The 24,584-nt window shown below is 43.3% G+C and overlaps 3 protein-coding genes across 3 annotated transcripts; all 3 read left to right on the forward strand.

Moving 5' to 3' along the window:
* Positions 1 to 7,878: 7,878 nt before the first annotated feature.
* On the forward strand, positions 7,879 to 9,364 carry LOC117130410. Its single transcript, XM_033283284.1, has 6 exons — positions 7,879 to 7,969; positions 8,151 to 8,378; positions 8,495 to 8,674; positions 8,885 to 9,031; positions 9,089 to 9,219; positions 9,311 to 9,364. Exons 1-6 carry the CDS (start codon positions 7,879 to 7,881, stop codon positions 9,362 to 9,364), a joined length of 831 nt encoding a protein of 276 aa, XP_033139175.1.
* Positions 9,365 to 10,413: 1,049 nt separating this feature from the next.
* LOC117130411 lies at positions 10,414 to 14,704 on the forward strand. Its single transcript, XM_033283285.1, has 2 exons — positions 10,414 to 12,204; positions 12,277 to 14,704. The coding sequence occupies exons 1-2, from the start codon at positions 11,581 to 11,583 to the stop codon at positions 14,263 to 14,265; spliced, it is 2,613 nt and encodes an 870-aa protein (XP_033139176.1). The 5' UTR covers positions 10,414 to 11,580; the 3' UTR covers positions 14,266 to 14,704.
* Positions 14,705 to 14,735: 31 nt separating this feature from the next.
* LOC117130412 lies at positions 14,736 to 17,883 on the forward strand. Its single transcript, XM_033283286.1, has 2 exons — positions 14,736 to 15,938; positions 16,011 to 17,883. Exons 1-2 carry the CDS (start codon positions 15,315 to 15,317, stop codon positions 17,424 to 17,426), a joined length of 2,040 nt encoding a protein of 679 aa, XP_033139177.1. The 5' UTR covers positions 14,736 to 15,314; the 3' UTR covers positions 17,427 to 17,883.
* Positions 17,884 to 24,584: the final 6,701 nt, after the last annotated feature.

Raw genomic sequence — 24,584 nt, forward strand, 5'->3', positions numbered from 1 at the left:
GGCTGATGGAACGGCTAATGTGCCCGCAACACTGTCCAAAGAGGACTTGTTAGAGGCCATGAAGTAATGGGGACTCAGGTGGCGGCTATGGCTCAACTGTTCATGCTACTAGTGAACTCCTCGGTTGGCCAGGCTACGCCTGTGGCTACGACAACCCCCAACACTAATGGTCCAGTTGTGGAAACGGTCGAGGTGATCGAGATCGATCCACTGGAAAAGTCTGAAAGAAGGTGGATTATCTGAGTCTGCTTCAACATTTATCCAGGTTGGGTACGAAGCATTTCTCCGGTAGCACCAACCCTATTGTGGCAGACGAGTGGAGGGTAGGCTGGTCCGAAACTTTCAATCAACTCGCTGTCCAGAGGATTACAGACGAGACATTGTGGTTCACTTCCGGGAAGGGGCGCGCATAATGGTGGCTTGCAGTGGACAAGCGCACCAATGGAGTTTGAAAGTTTTGCGGACTTTGAAGTTGGTTCAACCGCAAATACTTCCCTGCTGAGGCTTGGGATCGTCTGGAAGCTCAGTTTCTAGATTTGGCCCAAGGCCGCAGACTGAGAGTACGAAGAAGAGTTCAACCGGCTCAGACGGTTTGTTGGAAGAGAGCTGGAGGACGAGGCAGTCCAGTCCGTAGGTTCATCCGAGGCCTAAGGCCAGAACTGAAGACCCATTGCCGATCCGCACTTTCAACACCGTCGGAGAACTGGTGGAACGGGTGGCTTTGCTAGAACTAACTTGGCTGAAGAAGCTAAGCTTAAGGCTAGTCACAGTCTGGCCGTCGGTAGACAAATGATAAAAAGAGGAAGTGGGACCAGGTGGCGGAGGTAAGACTCTGGTGGCCGACCTACATGTCCCAAGTGTGGAAAGAATCATCCCGGTGAGTGCTGGAAGACCATGGGGGCTTGTGTGCGATGTGGCAGCATGGATCACACGATCCAACTGCACTCGACCAAACCGATTCTCGACCAGTCCAGTGGCAGCGGCTCCGTGACTTGCTTCCTATGTGGAAAGACTGGACACTACAAGTCGGACTGTCCTAAGCTACAAGGAGGACAATGGAAGGGCCGTGGAGACACAGGCAAGTCGACCAGAGTAGGCCGACCACAACACCAAGGGTGTATGAGCTGTCCGGGACAACGGCGCTTCTGGATCGTTTGATTCGATCTCTGGTAATTCCTAAATTTTCTTTTACATTCAAGTAGAAAATGCTTGGTATGGAACCTAGAATGTCTAGGGGATTCTGATGGGGGTCTGTTAGGAACCCTCATGATTGGTGGTGTGGAAACCCACGTACTTTCGACACAGGGGCTACACATAGTTTGTGAGTCCGGGACTGGTCGGAAAGGGTCTGTTATGTCTGGACGCTGGAGATAATTTTGGGATAGTGAGGGCGGCCAGAGGGCAAGCCATGAACTCACTAGGTCTCATCTCAAATATCCCAGTGTCAATACAGGGAAAGGTATTCCCTGTGGATTTTGTCTGTGTCCACCTAAAGAATCACGAAGTGCTCCTAGGTATGGACTGGTTGGGAAAGTATCGGGCCACTCTCGATTGCCATAGAGGTCGTATGCAATTGGAGACTGGGCTTTGACCGATCCAGTACCAATGTCTGTGTCCGGCTCAAGAGAAAGTAGTGGTTTCAGCAGTTCGAGCGATTCGGATGTGTGAACAGGGTGTGTCAGTCCTTTTTGGCTACAATTACAACTACAGAGCCGGGCAGTCTATCTGTCTGAAAGACCTTTCAGAGGATTCGTTGGTGTCGAAGTTCCCAGATGTGTTCCAGGTACCTCAGGGTGTCCCCCTGATAGGTCGGATCCATTACGATTGAACTAGAGCCAGGGACAGCTCCATGTCAAGAGTCCGTACGAACTCCGATGTCCGGCCGAGATGGCCGAGCTAAAGAAGCAATTGGAAGAATTCCTTGACAAGGGGTTCATACGGCCAAGTAGCTCCCCTTGGGGTGCACCAGTCCTCTTGTGAAAAGAAGGATGGTAGCATGCGTCTGTGCATCGACTATCGAGGTTGAACAGGGTCACTGTGAAGAACAAGTACCCATTGCCCAGGATAGACGAGCTGCTGGATCAACTCAAAGGAGCAAGTGGTTTTCCAAGATTGATTTGGCTTCAGGGTATCATCAGATCCCTATAGAGCTAAATGATATTAGGAAGACGGCATTAGGACCAGGTACGGTCATTACGAGTTCGTAGTGATGCCGTTCGGTCTGACCAATGCACCTGCCGCTTCATGAAAATGATGAACAGCGTGTTCCGGGATTTCTTGGATGAATTCGTGATCATCTTCATGATGATATCCTAATTTATTGCAAGGATGAGGAATCTCATAGGAAACACTTGAGAGCCGTGCTGGAACGATTACGAGAACACAAACTCTATGCTAAACTCTGTAAATGCAGTTTTTGGCAGAAGAGTATTGGGTTCCTCGGCCATATTGTTTCCGATCAGGGCATCTCGGTGGATCCAGAGAAGATCAGGGCAATCAAGGATTGGCCCCGACCCTGCAGTGCCACGGAAGTCAGAAGCTTCTTAGGGCTGGCAGGTTACTATAGGAAGTTTGTGAAAGGATTCGCAAGCTTGGCTCAGCCTATGACGCGGTTGACTGGGAAGGACGTTAAGTTCACATGGGCTGAAGAGTGTGAGGAATGTTTCTCCGCACTTAAGAACATGCAGACTAGCGCACCCGCTCCTGTGCTTCGGAGGCCGATCAACCATATGTGGTCTATACGGACGCGCCCATCACAGGACTAGGTTGCGTATTGACCCAGCATGGGAAGGTCATTGCCTATGCGTCCAGGCAGTTGAGGAAACATGAGGGAAACTACCCCACCCATGATCTCGAAATGGCTGCGGTAGTATTCGCCTTAAAGATTTGGCGATCATACTTGTATGGCGCCAAAGTTCAGATTCTTACGGACCATAAGAGTCATAAGTATATATTCACCCAGCCTGAGTTAAACTTAAGGCAGATGAGGTGGATGGAATTCGTAGCTGACTACGATTTAGACATCACCTACTATCGGGAAAGGCTAATCTGGTAGCAGACGCTTTGAGCCGGAAGAGAGGGCTGATGAATCGGCCGAACGGGAGGCGGATGACCTGGACGGTATGGTCCGTGCTCTGCGGCTGAACGTGCTGACTACGGCAACCGAAGCTTTGGGATTGGAGGCGGTTAACCAAGCCGACCTGCTTACTCGAATCCGGTTGGCTCAAGGTCAGGACGAGAACCTGAATAAGGTTGCTCAAAATGATAGGACGGAGTACCAGACTGCAAAGGATGGTACCATCTTAGTAAACGGACGGATCAGTGTTCCTAATGATAGAAGTCTAAAGGAAGAGATTATGAGGGAGGCTCATAAGTCCAAAACTCGGTTCATCCTGGTGCGACAAGATGTACCAGAACCTTAAGAAATTCTATCATTGGATCCGTATGAAGGCAGATGTCGCGGAGTGGGTGGCCAAGTGTTCCACTTGCCAACTCATCAAAGCAGAACATCAGGTGCCTAGTGGGTTATTGCAAAGCTTGCCTATTCCGGAATGGAAATGGGATCACATCACAATGAACTTTGTGACCGGGTTCCCTACCACAAGGAATAAGAAAGATGCGGTTTGGGTTGTAGTTGATCGACTAACCAAATCAGCACACTTCCTGGCTATCAAGAAGTCGGATGGGGTAGATCAGATTGTACGTAAGTACATTGATGAGATCGTCCGACTACATGGTGTGCCGGCAAGCATAGTTTCAGATAGGGATTCAAGGTTTACATCTTTCTTCTGGAAAGCTTTCCAAAAAGCTTTAGGAACAAGAGTGAACATGAGTACAGCCTATCACCCACAGACTGATGGACAGTCGAACGTACGATCCAGACGTTGGAAGATATGTTGCGAGCATGTGTTTTAGACTGGGGTGATTCCTGGGAAAAACATCTACCTCTGGTAGAATTTGCTTACAACAATAGTTTCCATAGTAGTATTTGCATGTCGCCATACGAAGCTCTGTATGGGCGTCCATGCAGGACACCCTTATGCTGGACCCAGTTTGGGAACGTAGCATGATTGGTCCGGAGATTGTCGAAGAGACAACCGAAAAGATCAAGTTCTTGAGGGACAAGGTGAGACAGGCACAAGATCGCCCAAAAGAACTATGCAGACGAAGGAGGAAAGATCTCGAGTTTCAAGTAGGTGACTTGGTGTATCTCAAAATGATTACCTTCAAAGGACGAGTCCGAATTTCCAGGAGACGGAAGTTAGACCCGAGATACTTGGGCCGTTCAAGGTCATTGAAAGAGTTGGGATGGTCGCCTACAAGTTGGACTTGCCGGCCAAGATGGACGCATTTCATAATGTGTTCCACGTCTCCCAACTTCGGAAATGTTTGACGGACCAAGACATCGCTCTTCCTGCCATTCCAGACAATCTGGGTAAGAACCTAACCTTGGAAACGAGGCCAGTTCGAATCATAGATAGGATGGCAAAAGCAACAGGAAGAAGACGGTCCAGATGGTCAAGGTCGTCTGAGACTGTAATGGTCAGGATATAATCACTTGGAAACCGAAGCTAGAATGAAAGCAGAGTACCCAGAGTGGTTGGATCAGTTTGTTTCCGAGGAAGCATTCGATTCGGATTCGAGGACGAATCCATCCCAAGGGGGGGGGGAGACTTGTCACGCCCCCATCTGAATAGGATTGTCGGGACGGCCATGGTTCGAGGAGGAAACATGCAAGCCAGTCTTAAGACATCAAGGCAAGCGTTCCATGGTCGAGAAAGAAGTTAAGGACATAAGGAAACTTAGATTTAACCTTTAGCTACAGAAGAGACAGCTAGGACGAGTAAGACGGTTGCTGGACGAAGTGGACGAGTAGCTCTGCCAGCTCAATGAAGCTAGGTTCAGTTCCCCCAGCTCCAGTCCCTACTAAGTCAGCCTCCACTAGCTGGACTACTAGCTCACTCAGCTGAGGCAGCTGAGAGTCATCTCATCTCAGCTAGACGGACTGTCCGGGCTTTAGGCCGATGGTCCGGGTCCGGGTCAGTGGCGGGTGCTGTGAGGTCCGGCCATGAGGCCATGGGCTGTTGGGTCTTTGGACAAGGCCGTGGGCTAAGTCCAGGAGGCCTGGGGCGTGGGTTGGCTTGTGACCGACACCAAACCCAATCAGAAAGGGCGAAGGGATGCAAGTGGCCGAAAGGGGACAACCCTTGGCCGACGGTGCCCATTCGCTAGCAAGTCGTGCCTGTTCGTGGGGCAAGACTTACCCCCTCGTTTTCTATAAATATGGGGGCTCTCTAGTCGATTTCATTATCCAATTCCAGAGCAAATACTCAGAGAAAAACGTAGAGAGAAAGAAAGAGAGAAAGAGAGAGTTCCGGCCAAGAGAAAGGCCGATTGTGGTGGTGTTGTGTTCCGGTGACTCTGATCGTTTGAGAACTAACTCCGGTGAAGAATGGGAGATCAAGACAAGGAGAAGAGCATAGAGAACCAGACGTGGTTCTCAAGGTATGTGATGGCCGTGGCTCCATCAGACCGAACGGACGGTCCATGCGACCGCACCGCGGCTCTGCTCGGTTCCTAAGCCCTATCTGGCTCTCCTTATCTGTTTCAATTCGTTTCTCTTCTCTTCTCTCTTGTAAAACACGAAAGGTTGTGGTGGTTGAGTCTGTCAGCCCCCAATCCTGGAAAGGATTGTCGGGACGGCCATGGTTCGAGGAAACGTACCAGCCAGTCTTAGGACATCAAGGCAAGCGTTCAATGGTCAAGAAAGAAGGTTAAAGACATAAGGAAACTTATACTTAACCTTATAAGAGCAAAGAGACGGCTAAGACAAGTAAGACGGTAGCTGGACGAGATAGAGAAGTAGATCGACCAGCTTAACGAAGCTAGGTTGAGTTCACTTCATGTTGTGGTCACGCAATCCATGGTTCAACCAGAGTCTCACCAAACCGTCCAAACCGGCCATCTAGGAGGTACCAGCGACCGAGGTTCAGTCCAAGGCGTATATCTCTACAACCAGAAGGAATTTAAATATGAAACCAATTTTATTGGATTCTAAACTCAAGAAGGAGTCCAGCCCAATTGGAATCGAGCAAAAATATTCACGGAGCAAGACGTTATGATTTTTACAAGTCAGAGGTTTTCCAGCCCGTCCATCTGTGAGTATCCGACTTTAGAAGGAAATTCCAGCCCAAGGAAGGAGCGGCCTGAACAAAAGCCCATTATAGGATTCAAGAGGGATCTCTCAGGTTTCCAGAAAGCCCAAGATCAGGAGAAATGGCCCCGGAATTTTGAAGTTATGATCCAATCTCCAAAACCGGTCAAACCAGTTCTACACTTGCCTCAATTGGAAGCTAACCGGTTCAATCAGCTTCAAACTAGACATTGGCGACCAGGAGATATATCTATGCATTCAGGAAGTCTATCCAATGGTCCAGAAGAGTCAGACAAGTTCATTCCATGCACCAGCCCACATAGGATCAGGAGGATACTCATTAACCCCAACTTGCCTTATTTGGAGCTTCTTGCCATCCAGCTCCAACAGCTCTTTTTCCTTCAGATTAGGCACGACCTCAGCACCCTCCAAACCATCAAGAAGGTTCCCAGGAAGCTTAGTTATCCCCTCAAACCGTCCAGATACAAGGAGAACACCATCTACATTCATTTGGCCAAGATTCTCATCATAAAGCCTCCAACGGCTAGTTTTCATGGAGCCATCAATTCCTTTGCTTCCAAGTTTATTATTTCGACTTTATTAGTTTCCTTATGTCATTTTATGACTGTTAGAGAGTCCCAGTAGTCGAGCCTATAAAGCTCAAGTTGTTTCTTCATTGTAAATCCCCCTTGAACTTTTATGAATGAAAATACAGTTTTTCTAGTTTCTCAAAACTATTGTTCTAAGTCTTAGAGTATTGTGAGAAGCAGCTCTTGAGCATCCAGACTTATCAAAGCCTCCTTTCACAGAGATTTGTGGCGTCCATCATCTCATTTCCATCCACCAATCGATCTTGAGAGTGATACACATCCAGCAAGACCGGTTCCATCTTCATTCATCTTCCATCCATCGATCCTTGTTGAGAGTGATACACATCCAGCAACAAAGATCCCATATTCATCAATCTATCATTTTTCTATTTGTTTTTATTCATAGTATCATTTTGATTCATATTCATATTTGTTTCTGTTTGCATTATAAAACTCTAAAAACTCATAAAAATCGGTTCTCTTTGTTTTCAGGTTTAAACCTTGGTTCCACCATTCTATCAATTCGTGGATTACCCCCCTGTGCCTACAACATTTTGGTATCAGAGCTGAAGCTCCTGAATCAGGTCACTCTATCCTTGCATCATTCATATTTGTTTGCATTTGTTTTCATTTAAAAAAAAAAAAAGTTTTTGCATTGTTATTGTTGTTCTTAAGAAAAGAAAACCAAAGAAGAAGGAGTTGTCTAGTTTGATCCACGAAATTCTTTTGAAATACTTGTCTAGTTGTTTGCATTCATTCCCCCAGCTCCACTTGCCATATTTAGATTTTGTGCATTCATTTAAAAAAAAAATCTGCATTTCCATATTTGTTTCTTGCATAAGAAAATTCAAAAAAAAAAAGTGTTAGTTTTCTTTCCATATTTTCTTTTCAGTTGTGTTAATTGTCATTCCATATTGATTCATTTCGTTTTTGCATTGAGAAAACCAAAAGAAAAATTATTTTAGCATAGTTTATTTCATTTCGGTTCATAATTGCAATTTTTTCGGTTTAATTTTAATTAGCTTGCATTTTTGGTTCTTATTTTGATTCGACCAGGATTTTTCCATACCTTCACTTGATCTTTGAGAGTGTTTTCAGGAAGCCATGGTAGGAAAAACACACGGCCAAAGTCAGATGGCCAAACAGAACCAACAGTTGACAGCTTTGCAAGAGATCAATGATCGGATTGCTCAGTTGAGGAAAAGAAACAAGGCACGAGTCCAACGTCCACAGCAAGGAAAGGAGATTTGGAGATGCACCAGAGGCTGTCTATCTTGAGCCCAAGCCACCAGATCCTTCAAGGATCAATCAACATCCAACTTCTCGAACCCATACTCATCATGTAGCTAATTCTCGGTTTGATCATAAATCTTTTGCTGATAAAATTGAACTCTTTACATTTTCAGGAGGAAGAAGCTACCTATTTTGGGAGAGGAACCTTGATGAATGGTTTCACTACAACAACATTCTGAAAGAAGAGAGACTATCTTATGCCATTGATCAACTAAGAGGTAACGCCTTTAAATGGTGGGTACAAGAAGAAGATGATAGATTGTTTTACAAGGAGCCAGCTATCAAAACGTGGAGAGATCTTAAGGAAGTCATGAAGGATGAATTTTCACCAGAACTCACAAGTTCTAAGATCCGAAAGATATACCCAAGGAGGTATCTAACTCATGTTTCCAAAGAAAAGCCAGACCTGTTATTGTCCAAGTAAAGGCTAAGGTAAGTCCTATACTTGATAAATCAGTTAATGAATCATTTACCACTTGTATGAGTCGCTTGTCTTTGTCCAAGAATGTTAAGACAGGTCCTGAGGTCCAGAAAGAGACGAACTCAACATCCTTGTTGAGATCAAAAGTTGTCCATGATTTAAGTCCAAAAGACAAGGAGATTTTAAACACAAATAAAGAAGAGCCAACAAGCCAAGGTAAGTCTTCTAACTCTGAGAATTTGAAATATCAGACATGTTATAGATGTCATAAGAAAGGACACTATGCTGTAGTTTGTCCTACTAAGCAAGCATTGATAGAAACATCACTAGAAGAGAAAACAGATTTATCTATGAAAAGTGATAGTTTTATTCAATCTGATTTATTGGTTCCAAGATCTTTTGTAATGCACTTGTCTTTGTCAAAAGGTGATGTAACAGGACTTAAGGAGCAAGAATTCAAAAGAAAGAAATCACCAGGCGTCACCCTTGTGATAGACCAGAAGATGGCTCAAGACACAAAGCTGTCCATGTTGCTTAAAGAAGCAAAACCGGTCATAAAAGTATCCCACCAAGGTAAGTTTCTAACACCACCTTTGGATACTAGTACTTACGTGTGTGTTCTTGGTACAGGGAGAACAAATGAAAGCTATAAGCTTATTGTAGTTCCAAAGAAAGAACCAGACCCTAAGCTCAGCCATGAACCCACTTCTAAGTGGAAACCGAAATCTGAACAATCCATTGTTCAAGTTCCAAAAGCTATGGTAAGATTCCTTTTAGATCAGAATGTTCTTAATATTTCAATGACAGATATAATGCACTTGCTTTTTGTCCAGAATGTTGAGAATTTTTCAGGTTGCAAAGAAGAAAGCTTCAAAGAAATCCCACCAGATTATCTTATGTTGCTAGGAGGATCAACTCCAAAGATGATCAGAAACGTGGCCACCGAAAATTTGAAGGACCATCAACTCCAGAGGATAAGAAATGACCATGTCCAGAGCAGAGGCGTGATCCATTCCTATTTTCTCAAAGGAGAACCACCTGATACAAATTGCATTCCCAAACCGAAACAGTTCCAAGGTAAGGTTTTAGAATCTCAAAAGAGGATGAAAGCTGACTTGCTCTATCTTGGTGCAGGTTACATAGTTTCGAGGTCGAAACCTTGTCAAGAGGGAGGCGATGTTGTGGTCACGAAATCCATGGTTCAACCAGAGTCTCACCAAACCGTCCAAACCGGCCATCTAGGAGGTACCAGCGACCGAGGTTCAGTCCAAGGCGTATATCTCTACAACCAGAAGGAATTTAAATATGAAACCAATTTTATTGGATTCTACACTCAAGAAGGAGTCCAGCCCAATTGGAATCGAGCAACACTATTCACGGAGCAAGAAGTTATGAATTTTACAAGTCAGAGGTTTTCCAGCCCGTCCATCTGCGAGTATCCGACTTTAGAAGGCAATTCCAGCCCAAGGAAGGAGCGGCCTGAACCAAAGCCCATTATAGGATTCAAGAGGGATCTCTCAGGTTTCCAGAAAGCCCAAGATCAGGAGAAATGGCCCCGGAATTTTGAAGTTATGATCCAATCTCCAAAACCGGTCAAACCAGTTCTACACTTGCCTCAATTGGAAGCTAACCGGTTCAATCAGCTTCAAACTAGACATTGGCGACCAGGAGATATATCTATGCATTCAGGAAGTCTATCCAATGGTCCAGAAGAGTCAGACAAGTTCATTCCATGCACCAGCCCACATAGGATCAGGAGGATACTCATTAACCCCAACTTGCCTTATTTGGAGCTTCTTGCCATCCAGCTCCAACAGCTCTTTTTCCTTCAGATTAGGCACGACCTCAGCACCCTCCAAACCATCAAGAAGGTTCCCAGGAAGCTTAGTTATCCCCTCAAACCGTCCAGATACAAGGAGAGAACACCATCTACATTCATTTGGCCAAGATTCTCATCATAAAGCCTCCAACGGCTAGTTTTCATGGAGCCATCAATTCCTTTGCTTCCAAGTTTATTATTTCGACTTTATTAGTTTCCTTATGTCATTTTATGACTGTTAGAGAGTCCCAGTAGTCGAGCCTATAAAGCTCAAGTTGTTTCTTCATTGTAAATCCCCCTTGAACTTTTATGAATGAAAATACAGTTTTTCTAGTTTCTCAAAACTATTGTTCTAAGTCTTAGAGTATTGTGAGAAGCAGCTCTTGAGCATCCAGACTTATCAAAGCCTCCTTTCACAGAGATTTGTGGCGTCCATCATCTCATTTCCATCCACCAATCGATCTTGAGAGTGATACACATCCAGCAAGACCGGTTCCATCTTCATTCATCTTCCATCCATCGATCCTTGTTGAGAGTGATACACATCCAGCAACAAAGATCCCATATTCATCAATCTATCATTTTTCTATTTGTTTTTATTCATAGTATCATTTTGATTCATATTCATATTTGTTTCTGTTTGCATTATAAAACTCTAAAAACTCATAAAAATCGGTTCTCTTTGTTTTCAGGTTTAAACCTTGGTTCCACCATTCTATCAATTCGTGGATTACCCCCCTGTGCCTACAACATTTTGGTATCAGAGCTGAAGCTCCTGAATCAGGTCACTCTATCCTTGCATCATTCATATTTGTTTGCATTTGTTTTCATTTAAAAAAAAAAAAGTTTTTGCATTGTTATTGTTGTTCTTAAGAAAAGAAAACCAAAGAAGAAGGAGTTGTCTAGTTTGATCCACGAAATTCTTTTGAAATACTTGTCTAGTTGTTTGCATTCATTCCCCCAGCTCCACTTGCCATATTTAGATTTTGTGCATTCATTTTAAAAAAAAAATCTGCATTTCCATATTTGTTTCTTGCATAAGAAAATTCAAAAAAAAAAAGTGTTAGTTTTCTTTCCATATTTTCTTTTCAGTTGTGTTAATTGTCATTCCATATTGATTCATTTCGTTTTTGCATTGAGAAAACCAAAAGAAAATTATTTTAGCATAGTTGATTTCATTTCGGTTCATAATTGCAATTTTTTCGGTTTAATTTTAATTAGCTTGCATTTTTGGTTCTTATTTTGATTCGACCAGGATTTTTCCATACCTTCACTTGATCTTTGAGAGTGTTTTCAGGAAGCCATGGTAGGAAAAACACACGGCCAAAGTCAGATGGCCAAACAGAACCAACAGTTGACAGCTTTGCAAGAGATCAATGATCGGATTGCTCAGTTGAGGAAAAGAAACAAGGCACGAGTCCAACGTCCACAGCAAGGAGAAAGGAGATTTGGAGATGCACCAGAGGCTGTCTATCTTGAGCCCAAGCCACCAGATCCTTCAAGGATCAATCAACATCCAACTTCTCAAACCCATACTCATCATGTAGCTAATTCTCGGTTTGATCATAAATCTTTTGCTGATAAAATTGAACTCTTTACATTTTCAGGAGGAAGAAGCTACCTATTTTGGGAGAGGAACCTTGATGAATGGTTTCACTACAACAACATTCTGAAAGAAGAGAGACTATCTTATGCCATTGATCAACTAAGAGGTAACGCCTTTAAATGGTGGGTACAAGAAGAAGATGATAGATTGTTTTACAAGGAGCCAGCTATCAAAACGTGGAGAGATCTTAAGGAAGTCATGAAGGATGAATTTTCACCAGAACTCACAAGTTCTAAGATCCGAAAGATATACCCAAGGAGGTATCTAACTCATGTTTCCAAAGAAAAGCCAGAACCTGTTATTGTCCAAGTAAAGGCTAAGGTAAGTCCTATACTTGATAAATCAGTTAATGAATCATTTACCACTTGTATGAGTCGCTTGTCTTTGTCCAAGAATGTTAAGACAGGTCCTGAGGTCCAGAAAGAGACGAACTCAACATCCTTGTTGAGATCAAAAGTTGTCCATGATTTAAGTCCAAAAGACAAGGAGATTTTAAACACAAATAAAGAAGAGCCAACAAGCCAAGGTAAGTCTTCTAACTCTGAGAATTTGAAATATCAGACATGTTATAGATGTCATAAGAAAGGACACTATGCTGTAGTTTGTCCTACTAAGCAAGCATTGATAGAAACATCACTAGAAGAGAAAACAGATTTATCTATGAAAAGTGATAGTTTTATTCAATCTGATTTATTGGTTCCAAGATCTTTTGTAATGCACTTGTCTTTGTCAAAAGGTGATGTAACAGGACTTAAGGAGCAAGAATTCAAAAGAAAGAAATCACCAGGCGTCACCCTTGTGATAGACCAGAAGATGGCTCAAGACACAAAGCTGTCCATGTTGCTTAAAGAAGCAAAACCGGTCATAAAAGTATCCCACCAAGGTAAGTTTCTAACACCACCTTTGGATACTAGTACTGACGTGTGTGTTCTTGGTACAGGGAGAACAAATGAAAGCTATAAGCTTATTGTAGTTCCAAAGAAAGAACCAGACCCTAAGCTCAGCCATGAACCCACTTCTAAGTGGAAACCGAAATCTGAACAATCCATTGTTCAAGTTCCAAAAGCTATGGTAAGATTCCTTTTAGATCAGAATGTTCTTAATATTTCAATGACAGATATAATGCACTTGCTTTTTGTCCAGAATGTTGAGAATTTTTCAGGTTGCAAAGAAGAAAGCTTCAAAGAAATCCCACCAGATTATCTTATGTTGCTAGGAGGATCAACTCCAAAGATGATCAGAAACGTGGCCACCGAAAATTTGAAGGACCATCAACTCCAGAGGATAAGAAATGACCATGTCCAGAGCAGAGGCGTGATCCATTCCTATTTTCTCAAAGGAGAACCACCTGATACAAATTGCATTCCCAAACCGAAACAGTTCCAAGGTAAGGTTTTAGAATCTCAAAAGAGGATGAAAGCTGACTTGCTCTATCTTGGTGCAGGTTACATAGTTTCGAGGTCGAAACCTTGTCAAGAGGGAGGCGATGTTGTGGTCACGAAATCCATGGTTCAACCAGAGTCTCACCAAACCGTCCAAACCGGCCATCTAGGAGGTACCAGCGACCGAGGTTCAGTCCAAGGCGTATATCTCTACAACCAGAAGGAATTTAAATATGAAACCAATTTTATTGGATTCTACACTCAAGAAGGAGTCCAGCCCAATTGGAATCGAGCAACACTATTCACGGAGCAAGAAGTTATGAATTTTACAAGTCAGAGGTTTTCCAGCCCGTCCATCTGCGAGTATCCGACTTTAGAAGGCAATTCCAGCCCAAGGAAGGAGCGGCCTGAACCAAAGCCCATTATAGGATTCAAGAGGGATCTCTCAGGTTTCCAGAAAGCCCAAGATCAGGAGAAATGGCCCCGGAATTTTGAAGTTATGATCCAATCTCCAAAACCGGTCAAACCAGTTCTACACTTGCCTCAATTGGAAGCTAACCGGTTCAATCAGCTTCAAACTAGACATTGGCGACCAGGAGATATATCTATGCATTCAGGAAGTCTATCCAATGGTCCAGAAGAGTCAGACAAGTTCATTCCATGCACCAGCCCACATAGGATCAGGAGGATACTCATTAACCCCAACTTGCCTTATTTGGAGCTTCTTGCCATCCAGCTCCAACAGCTCTTTTTCCTTCAGATTAGGCACGACCTCAGCACCCTCCAAACCATCAAGAAGGTTCCCAGGAAGCTTAGTTATCCCCTCAAACCGTCCAGATACAAGGAGAACACCATCTACATTCATTTGGCCAAGATTCTCATCATAAAGCCTCCAACGGCTAGTTTTCATGGAGCCATCAATTCCTTTGCTTCCAAGTTTATTATTTCGACTTTATTAGTTTCCTTATGTCATTTTATGACTGTTAGAGAGTCCCAGTAGTCGAGCCTATAAAGCTCAAGTTGTTTCTTCATTGTAAATCCCCCTTGAACTTTTATGAATGAAAATACAGTTTTTCTAGTTTCTCAAAACTATTGTTCTAAGTCTTAGAGTATTGTGAGAAGCAGCTCTTGAGCATCCAGACTTATCAAAGCCTCCTTTCACAGAGATTTGTGGCGTCCATCATCTCATTTCCATCCACCAATCGATCTTGAGAGTGATACACATCCAGCAAGACCGGTTCCATCTTCATTCATCTTCCATCCATCGATCCTTGTTGAGAGTGATACACATCCAGCAACAAAGATCCCATATTCATCAATCTATCATTTTTCTATTTGTTTTTATTCATAGTATCATTTTGATTCATATTCATATTTGTTTCTGTTTGCATTATAAAACTCTAAAAACTCATAAAAATCGGTTCTCTTTGTTTTCAGGTTTAAACCTTGGTTCCACCATTCTATCAATTCGTGGATTACCCCCCTGTGCCTACAACATTTTGGTATCAGAGCTGAAGCTCCTGAATCAGGTCACTCTATCCTTGCATCATTCATATTTGTTTGCATTTGTTTTCATTTAAAAAAAAAAAGTTTTTGCATTGTTATTGTTGTTCTTAAGAAAAGAAAACCAAAGAAGAAGGAGTTGTCTAGTTTGATCCACAAAATTCTTTTGAAATACTTGTCTAGTTGTTTGCATTCATTCCCCCAGCTCCACTTGCCATATTTAGATTTTGTGCATTCATTTTAAAAAAAAAATCTGCATTTCCATATTTGTTTCTTGCATAAGAAAATTCAAAAAAAAAAAGTGTTAGTTTTCTTTCCATATTTTCTTTTCAGTTGTGTTAATTGTCATTCCATATTGATTCATTTCGTTTTTGCATTGAGAAAACCAAAAGAAAAATTATTTTAGCATAGTTGATTTCATTTCGGTTCATAATTGCAATTTTTTTCGGTTTAATTTTAATTAGCTTGCATTTTTGGTTCTTATTTTGATTCGACCAGGATTTTTCCATACCTTCACTTGATCTTTGAGAGTGTTTTCAGGAAGCCATGGTAGGAAAAACACACGGCCAAAGTCAGATGGCCAAACAGAACCAACAGTTGACAGCTTTGCAAGAGATCAATGATCGGATTGCTCAGTTGAGGAAAAGAAACAAGGCACGAGTCCAACGTCCACAGCAAGGAGAAAGGAGATTTGGAGATGCACCAGAGGCTGTCTATCTTGAGCCCAAGCCACCAGATCCTTCAAGGATCAATCAACATCCAACTTCTCAAACCCATACTCATCATGTAGCTAATTCTCGGTTTGATCATAAATCTTTTGCTGATAAAATTGAACTCTTTACATTTTCAGGAGGAAGAAGCTACCTATTTTGGGAGAGGAACCTTGATGAATGGTTTCACTACAACAACATTCTGAAAGAAGAGAGACTATCTTATGCCATTGATCAACTAAGAGGTAACGCCTTTAAATGGTGGGTACAAGAAGAAGATGATAGATTGTTTTACAAGGAGCCAGCTATCAAAACGTGGAGAGATCTTAAGGAAGTCATGAAGGATGAATTTTCACCAGAACTCACAAGTTCTAAGATCCGAAAGATATACCCAAGGAGGTATCTAACTCATGTTTCCAAAGAAAAGCCAGAACCTGTTATTGTCCAAGTAAAGGCTAAGGTAAGTCCTATACTTGATAAATCAGTTAATGAATCATTTACCACTTGTATGAGTCCCTTGTCTTTGTCCAAGAATGTTAAGACAGGTCCTGAGGTCCAGAAAGAGACGAACTCAACATCCTTGTTGAGATCAAAAGTTGTCCATGATTTAAGTCCAAAAGACAAGGAGATTTTAAACACAAATAAAGAAGAGCCAACAAGCCAAGGTAAGTCTTCTAACTCTGAGAATTTGAAATATCAGACATGTTATAGATGTCATAAGAAAGGACACTATGCTGTAGTTTGTCCTACTAAGCAAGCATTGATAGAAACATCACTAGAAGAGAAAACAGATTTATCTATGAAAAGTGATAGTTTTATTCAATCTGATTTATTGGTTCCAAGATCTTGTGTAATGCACTTGTCTTTGTCAAAAGGTGATGTAACAGGACTTAAGGAGCAAGAATTCAAAAGAAAGAAATCACCAGGCGTCACCCTTGTGATAGACCAGAAGATGGCTCAAGACACAAAGCTGTCCATGTTGCTTAAAGAAGCAAAACCGGTCATAAAAGTATCCCACCAAGGTAAGTTTCTAACACCACCTTTGGATACTAGTACTGACGTGTGTGTTCTTGGTACAGGGAGAACAAATGAAAGCTATAAGCTTATTGTAGTTCCAAAGAAAGAACCAGACCCTAAGCTCAGCCATGAACCCACTTCTAAGTGGAAACCGAAATCTGAACAATCCATTGTTCAAGTTCCAAAAGCTATGGTAAGATTCCTTTTAGATCAGAATGTTCTTAATATTTCAATGACAGATATAATGCACTTGCTTTTTGTCCAGAATGTTGAGAATTTTTCAGGTTGCAAAGAAGAAAGCTTCAAAGAAATCCCACCAGATTATCTTATGTTGCTAGGAGGATCAACTCCAAAGATGATCAGAAACGTGGCCACCGAAAATTTGAAGGACCATCAACTCCAGAGGATAAGAAATGACCATGTCCAGAGCAGAGGCGTGATCCATTCCTATTTTCTCAAAGGAGAACCACCTGATACAAATTGCATTCCCAAACCGAAACAGTTCCAAGGTAAGGTTTTAGAATCTCAAAAGAGGATGAAAGCTGACTTGCTCTATCTTGGTGCAGGTTACATAGTTTCGAGGTCGAAACCTTGTCAAGAGGGAGGCGATGTTGTGGTCACGAAATCCATGGTTCAACCAGAGTCTCACCAAACCGTCCAAACCGGCCATCTAGGAGGTACCAGCGACCGAGGTTCAGTCCAAGGCGTATATTTCTACAACCAGAAGGAATTTAAATATGAAACCAATTTTATTGGATTCTACACTCAAGAAGGAGTCCAGCCCAATTGGAATCGAGCAACACTATTCACGGAGCAAGAAGTTATGAATTTTACAAGTCAGAGGTTTTCCAGCCCGTCCATCTGCGAGTATCCGACTTTAGAAGGCATTCCAGCCCAAGGAAGGAGCGGCCTGAACCAAAGCCCATTATAGGATTCAAGAGGGATCTCTCAGGTTTCCAGAAAGCCCAAGATCAGGAGAAATGGCCCCGGAATTTTGAAGTTATGATCCAATCTCCAAAACCGGTCAAACCAGTTCTACACTTGCCTCAATTGGAAGCTAACCGGTTCAATCAGCTTCAAACTAGACATTGGCGACCAGGAGATATATCTATGCATTCAGGAAGTCTATCCAATGGTCCAGAAGAGTCAGACAAGTTCATTCCATGCACCAGCCCACATAGGATCAGGAGGATCCTCATTAACCCCAACTTGCCTTATTTGGAGCTTCTTGCCATCCAGCTCCAACAGCTCTTTTTCCTTCAGATTAGGCACGACCTCAGCACCCTCCAAACCATCAAGAAGGTTCCCAGGAAGCTTAGTTATCCCCTCAAACCGTCCAGATACAAGGAGAACACCATCTACATTCATTTGGCCAAGATTCTCATCATAAAGCCTCCAACGGCTAGTTTTCATGGAGCCATCAATTCCTTTGCTTCCAAGTTTATTATTTCGACTTTATTAGTTTCCTTATGTCATTTTATGACTGTTAGAGAGTCCCAGTAGTCGAGCCTATAAAGCTCAAGTTGTTTCTTCATTGTAAATCCCCCTTGAACTTTTATGAATGAAAATACAGTTTTTCTAGTTTCTCAAAACTATTGTTCTAAGTCTTAGAGTATTGTGAGAAGCAGCTCTTGAGCATCCAGACTTATCAAAGCCTCCTTTCACAGAGATTTGTGGCGTCCATCATCTCATTTCCATCCACCAATCGATCTTGAGAGTGATACACATCCAGCAAGACCGGTTCCATCTTCATTCATCTTCCATCCATCGATCCTTGTTGAGAGTGATACACATCCAGCAACAAAGATCCCATATTCATCAATCTATCATTTTTCTATTTGTTTTTATTCATAGTATCATTTTGATTCATATTCATATTTGTTTCTGTTTGCATTATAAAACTCTAAAAACTCATAAAAATCGGTTCTCTTTGTTTTCAGGTTTAAACCTTGGTTCCACCATTCTATCAATTCGTGGATTACCCCCCTGTGCCTACAACATTTTGGTATCAGAGCTGAAGCTCCTGAATCAGGTCACTCTATCCTTGCATCATTCATATTTGTTTGCATTTGTTTTCATTTAAAAAAAAAAAAGTTTTTGCATTGTTATTGTTGTTCTTAAGAAAAGAAAACCAAAGAAGAAGGAGTTGTCTAGTTTGATCCACGAAATTCTTTTGAAATACTTGTCTAGTTGTTTGCATTCATTCCCCCAGCTCCACTTGCCATATTTAGATTTTGTGCATTCATTTTAAAAAAAAAATCTGCATTTCCATATTTGTTTCTTGCATAAGAAAATTCAAAAAAAAAAAGTGTTAGTTTTCTTTCCATATTTTCTTTTCAGTTGTGTTAATTGTCATTCCATATTGATTCATTTCGTTTTTGCATTGAGAAAACCAAAAGAAAAATTATTTTAGCATAGTTGATTTCATTTCGGTTCATAATTGCAATTTTTTTCGGTTTAATTTTAATTAGCTTGCATTTTTGGTTCTTATTTTGATTCGACCAGGATTTTTCCATACCTTCACTTGATCTTTGAGAGTGTTTTCAGGAAGCCATGGTAGGAAAAACACACGGCCAAAGTCAGATGGCCAAACAGAACCAACAGTTGACAGCTTTGCAAGAGATCAATGATCGGATTGCTCAGTTGAGGAAAAGAAACAAGGCACGAGTCCAACGTCCACAGCAAGGAGAAAGGAGATTTGGAGATGCACCAGAGGCTGTCTATCTTGAGCCCAAGCCACCAGATCCTTCAAGGATCAATCAACATCCAACTTCTCAAACCCATACTCATCATGTAGCTAATTCTCGGTTTGATCATAAATCTTTTGCTGATAAAATTGAACTCTTTACATTTTCAGGAGGAAGAAGCTACCTATTTTGGGAGAGGAACCTTGATGAATGGTTTCACTACAACAACATTCTGAAAGAAGAGAGACTATCTTATGCCATTGATCAACTAAGAGGTAACGCCTTTAAATGGTGGGTACAAGAAGAAGATGATAGATTGTTTTACAAGGAGCCAGCTATCAAAACGTGGAGAGATCTTAAGGAAGTCATGAAGGATGAATTTTCACCAGAACTCACAAGTTCTAAGATCCGAAAGATATACCCAAGGAGGTATCTAACTCATGTTTCCAAAGAAAAGCCAGAACCTGTTATTGTCCAAGTAAAGGCTAAGGTAAGTCCTATACTTGATAAATCAGTTAATGAATCATTTACCACTTGTATGAGTCGCTTGTCTTTGTCCAAGAATGTTAAGACAGGTCCTGAGGTCCAGAAAGAGACGAACTCAACATCCTTGTTGAGATCAAAAGTTGTCCATGATTTAAGTCCAAAAGACAAGGAGATTTTAAACACAAATAAAGAAGAGCCAACAAGCCAAGGTAAGTCTTCTAACTCTGAGAATTTGAAATATCAGACATGTTATAGATGTCATAAGAAAGGACACTATGCTGTAGTTTGTCCTACTAAGCAAGCATTGATAGAAACATCACTAGAAGAGAAAACAGATTTATCTATGAAAAGTGATAGTTTTATTCAATCTGATTTATTGGTTCCAAGATCTTGTGTAATGCACTTGTCTTTGTCAAAAGGTGATGTAACAGGACTTAAGGAGCAAGAATTCAAAAGAAAGAAATCACCAGGCGTCACCCTTGTGATAGACCAGAAGATGGCTCAAGACACAAAGCTGTCCATGTTGCTTAAAGAAGCAAAACCGGTCATAAAAGTATCCCACCAAGGTAAGTTTCTAACACCACCTTTGGATACTAGTACTGACGTGTGTGTTCTTGGTACAGGGAGAACAAATGAAAGCTATAAGCTTATTGTAGTTCCAAAGAAAGAACCAGACCCTAAGCTCAGCCATGAACCCACTTCTAAGTGGAAACCGAAATCTGAACAATCCATTGTTCAAGTTCCAAAAGCTATGGTAAGATTCCTTTTAGATCAGAATGTTCTTAATATTTCAATGACAGATATAATGCACTTGCTTTTTGTCCAGAATGTTGAGAATTTTTCAGGTTGCAAAGAAGAAAGCTTCAAAGAAATCCCACCAGATTATCTTATGTTGCTAGGAGGATCAACTCCAAAGATGATCAGAAACGTGGCCACCGAAAATTTGAAGGACCATCAACTCCAGAGGATAAGAAATGACCATGTCCAGAGCAGAGGCGTGATCCATTCCTATTTTCTCAAAGGAGAACCACCTGATACAAATTGCATTCCCAAACCGAAACAGTTCCAAGGTAAGGTTTTAGAATCTCAAAAGAGGATGAAAGCTGACTTGCTCTATCTTGGTGCAGGTTACATAGTTTCGAGGTCGAAACCTTGTCAAGAGGGAGGCGATGTTGTGGTCACGAAATCCATGGTTCAACCAGAGTCTCACCAAACCGTCCAAACCGGCCATCTAGGAGGTACCAGCGACCGAGGTTCAGTCCAAGGCGTATATCTCTACAACCAGAAGGAATTTAAATATGAAACCAATTTTATTGGATTCTACACTCAAGAAGGAGTCCAGCCCAATTGGAATCGAGCAACACTATTCACGGAGCAAGAAGTTATGAATTTTACAAGTCAGAGGTTTTCCAGCCCGTCCATCTGCGAGTATCCGACTTTAGAAGGCAATTCCAGCCCAAGAAGGAGCGGCCTGAACCAAAGCCCATTATAGGATTCAAGAGGGATCTCTCAGGTTTCCAGAAAGCCCAAGATCAGGAGAAATGGCCCCGGAATTTTGAAGTTATGATCCAATCTCCAAAACCGGTCAAACCAGTTCTACACTTGCCTCAATTGGAAGCTAACCGGTTCAATCAGCTTCAAACTAGACATTGGCGACCAGGAGATATATATATGCATTCAGGAAGTCTATCCAATGGTCCAGAAGAGTCAGACAAGTTCATTCCATGCACCAGCCCACATAGGATCAGGAGGATCTCATTAACCCCAACTTGCCTTATTTGGAGCTTCTTGCCATCCAGCTCCAACAGCTCTTTTTCCTTCAGATTAGGCACGACCTCAGCACCCTCCAAACCATCAAGAAGGTTCCCAGGAAGCTTAGTTATCCCCTCAAACCGTCCAGATACAAGGAGAACACCATCTACATTCATTTGGCCAAGATTCTCATCATAAAGCCTCCAACGGCTAGTTTTCATGGAGCCATCAATTCCTTTGCTTCCAAGTTTATTATTTCGACTTTATTAGTTTCCTTATGTCATTTTATGACTGTTAGAGAGTCCCAGTAGTCGAGCCTATAAAGCTCAAGTTGTTTCTTCATTGTAAATCCCCCTTGAACTTTTATGAATGAAAATACAGTTTTTCTAGTTTCTCAAAACTATTGTTCTAAGTCTTAGAGTATTGTGAGAAGCAGCTCTTGAGCATCCAGACTTATCAAAGCCTCCTTTCACAGAGATTTGTGGCGTCCATCATCTCATTTCCATCCACCAATCGATCTTGAGAGTGATACACATCCAGCAAGACCGGTTCCATCTTCATTCATCTTCCATCCATCGATCCTTGTTGAGAGTGATACACATCCAGCAACAAAGATCCCATATTCATCAATCTATCATTTTTCTATTTGTTTTTATTCATAGTATCATTTTGATTCATATTCATATTTGTTTCTGTTTGCATTATAAAACTCTAAAAACTCATAAAAATCGGTTCTCTTTGTTTTCAGGTTTAAACCTTGGTTCCACAATTCTATCAATTTGTGGATTACCCCCCTGTGCCTACAACACTCCAGCTCAGCCACTACTAAGTCAGCTCCACTAGCTGGACTACTAGCTCACTCAGCTGAGGCAGCTGGGAGTCAGCTCATCTCAGCTAGACGGACTGTTCGGGTTTTAGAAGGCTAAGGTTACTCAACTACCAATCTACACATATCAGCACGTTGGTCCTCGGACTCAGCACGCTGGCCCTTCTCGTGGACTGTTTGGGTGATTTTGGCCCACGTGGGCTGTCTTTACACACAGGACATCTGTGGGTGTCCGCTAGCACAAACAGGACGTCTGTGGCTGTCCGTGGCTGTCCGTATGTGTCTGTGGGTGTCCACCAGCACACACAGGACGTTCGTGGCTGTCTGTGGCTGTCCATCAGCACACACAGGATGTCCGTGTGTCTCCGTCAGCACAAATAGGACGTCTGTGTGTGTCCGTCAGCACACACAGAACGTCCGTGTGTGTCTGTCAGCACACACAGGAAGTCCGTGGCTGTCCATCAATACACATATCAGCACGCTAGTCCTTGGACTCAGCACGCTGGCCCTTCCTGTGGACTGTTTGGGTGATTTTGGCCCACGTGGGCTGTCTGTTCAGTACACACAGGACGTCCGTGGGTGTTCGTCAGCACACACAGGACGTCCGTGGCTGTCTGTGTGTGTCCGTCAGCACACACAGGACGTTCGTGGCTGTACGTGTATGTCCGTGTGTGTCTGTGTGTGTTCGTCAGCACACACATGACATACGTGGCTGTCCATCAGTACACATATAACCACGTTGGTCCTTGGACTCCGCACGCTGACCCTTCTTGTGGACTGTTTGGGTGATTTTGGCCCTCGTGGGCTGTCTGTTCAGTACACACAGGACGTCTGTGGGTGTCCGCCAGCACACATAGGACGTCCGGGGCTGTCCGTGTGTGTCCATCTGTGTCTGTCAGCACACACAGGACGTCCGTGGCTGTCCCTCAGTACACATATCAGCACGTTGGTCCTTGGACTCTGCACGCTGGCCCTTCCCGTGGACTGTTTCGGTGATTTTGTCCCAAGTGGGCTGTCTGTTCAGTACACACAGGACGTCCATGGGTGTCCGCCAGCACACACAGGACGTCCGGGGCTGTTTGTGGCTGTCCGTCAGCACACACAGGACATCCGTTTGTGTCCGTGTGTGTCTGTCAGCACACACAGGATGTTTGCGGGTGTCGCTCAGCACACACAGGACGTCCGTGTGTGTCCGTAAGCATACAAAGGACGTCTGTGGCTGTCCGTGTGTGTCCGTCAGCACACACAGGACGTCTGTGGCTGTACATCAGTACACATATCAGCACGTTGGTCCTTGGACTCTACACGCTGGCCCTTCCCGTGGACTGTTTGGGTGATTTTGGCCCACGTGGGCTATCTGTTCAGTACACACAGGACGTCCGTGGGTGTCCGCCAGCACACACAGGACGTCCGTGGCGGTCCGTGTGTGTCCGTCAGCACACACAGGACGTTCGTGGCTGTCCATCAGTACACATATCAGCACACTGGTCCTTGGACTCAGCATGCTGGCCCGTCCCGTGGACTGTTTGGGTGATTTTGGCCCACGTGCGCTGTCTGTTCAGTGCATACAGGACGTTTGTGGGTGTCCGTCAGCAGACACAGGACGTCCGTGTGTGTCCGTCAGCACACACAGGACGTTCGTGTCTGTGCGTGTGTTTCCGTATGTGTCCGTCAGCACACACATGACATCTGTGGCTGTCCATCAGTACACATATCAGCACGTTGGGCCTTTGACTCCGCACACTGACCCTTCCTGTTGACTGTTCGGGTGATTTTGGCCCTCTTGGGCTGTGTGTTCAGTAAACACAGGATGTCCGTGGGTGTCCGCCAGCACACACAGGACATCTGTGGCTGTCTGTGTGTTTCCGTCTGTGTCCGTCAGCACACACAGGACATCCGTGGCTGTCCCTCAGTACACATATCAGCACGTTGGTCCTTGGACTCAGCACGCTGGCCCTTCCCGTGGACTGTTTGGATGATTTTATCCCACGTGGGCTGTCTGTTCAGTACTCACAGTTCATCCGTGGGTGTCCGCCAGCACACACAGGACGTCCGTGGCTGTTTGTGGCTGTCCGTCAACAGACACAGGACGTCCGTGTGTGTCCGTGTGTATCTGTCAGCACACACAGGATGTCCGTGGGTGTTCGTCAGCACACACAGGACGTCTGTGGGTGTTCGTCAGCACACACAGGACGTCAGTGGCTGTCCGTGTGTGTCCGTCAGCACACACATGACGTTCGTGGCTGTACGTGTATGTCCGTGTGTGTCTGTGTGTGTCCGTCAGCACACACATGACGTTCGTGGCTGTCCATCATTACACATATCAGCATGTTGGTCC

The sequence above is a fragment of the Brassica rapa genome, unplaced genomic scaffold (assembly GCF_000309985.2).
Source record: "Brassica rapa cultivar Chiifu-401-42 unplaced genomic scaffold, CAAS_Brap_v3.01 Scaffold0458, whole genome shotgun sequence".
In the NCBI taxonomy this organism is placed as follows: Eukaryota; Viridiplantae; Streptophyta; class Magnoliopsida; order Brassicales; family Brassicaceae; genus Brassica; species Brassica rapa.

Excerpts from the sequence above, each read along its gene's own strand:
- LOC117130410 (XM_033283284.1), top strand. The coding sequence starts at position 7,879 with ATGGCCAAACAGAACCAACAGTTGACAGCTTTGCAAGAGATCAATGAT. Across the intron at positions 8,379-8,494 it reads ATTTTCACCAGAACTCACAA|TTAATGAATCATTTACCACT; the intron begins GTTCTAAGATCC and ends TTGATAAATCAG. Across the intron at positions 9,220-9,310 it reads TTCAAGTTCCAAAAGCTATG|GTTGCAAAGAAGAAAGCTTC; the intron begins GTAAGATTCCTT and ends AGAATTTTTCAG.
- LOC117130411 (XM_033283285.1), top strand. The coding sequence starts at position 11,581 with ATGGTAGGAAAAACACACGGCCAAAGTCAGATGGCCAAACAGAACCAA. Across the intron at positions 12,205-12,276 it reads TTGTCCAAGTAAAGGCTAAG|AATGTTAAGACAGGTCCTGA; the intron begins GTAAGTCCTATA and ends TCTTTGTCCAAG.
- LOC117130412 (XM_033283286.1), top strand. The coding sequence starts at position 15,315 with ATGGTAGGAAAAACACACGGCCAAAGTCAGATGGCCAAACAGAACCAA. Across the intron at positions 15,939-16,010 it reads TTGTCCAAGTAAAGGCTAAG|AATGTTAAGACAGGTCCTGA; the intron begins GTAAGTCCTATA and ends TCTTTGTCCAAG.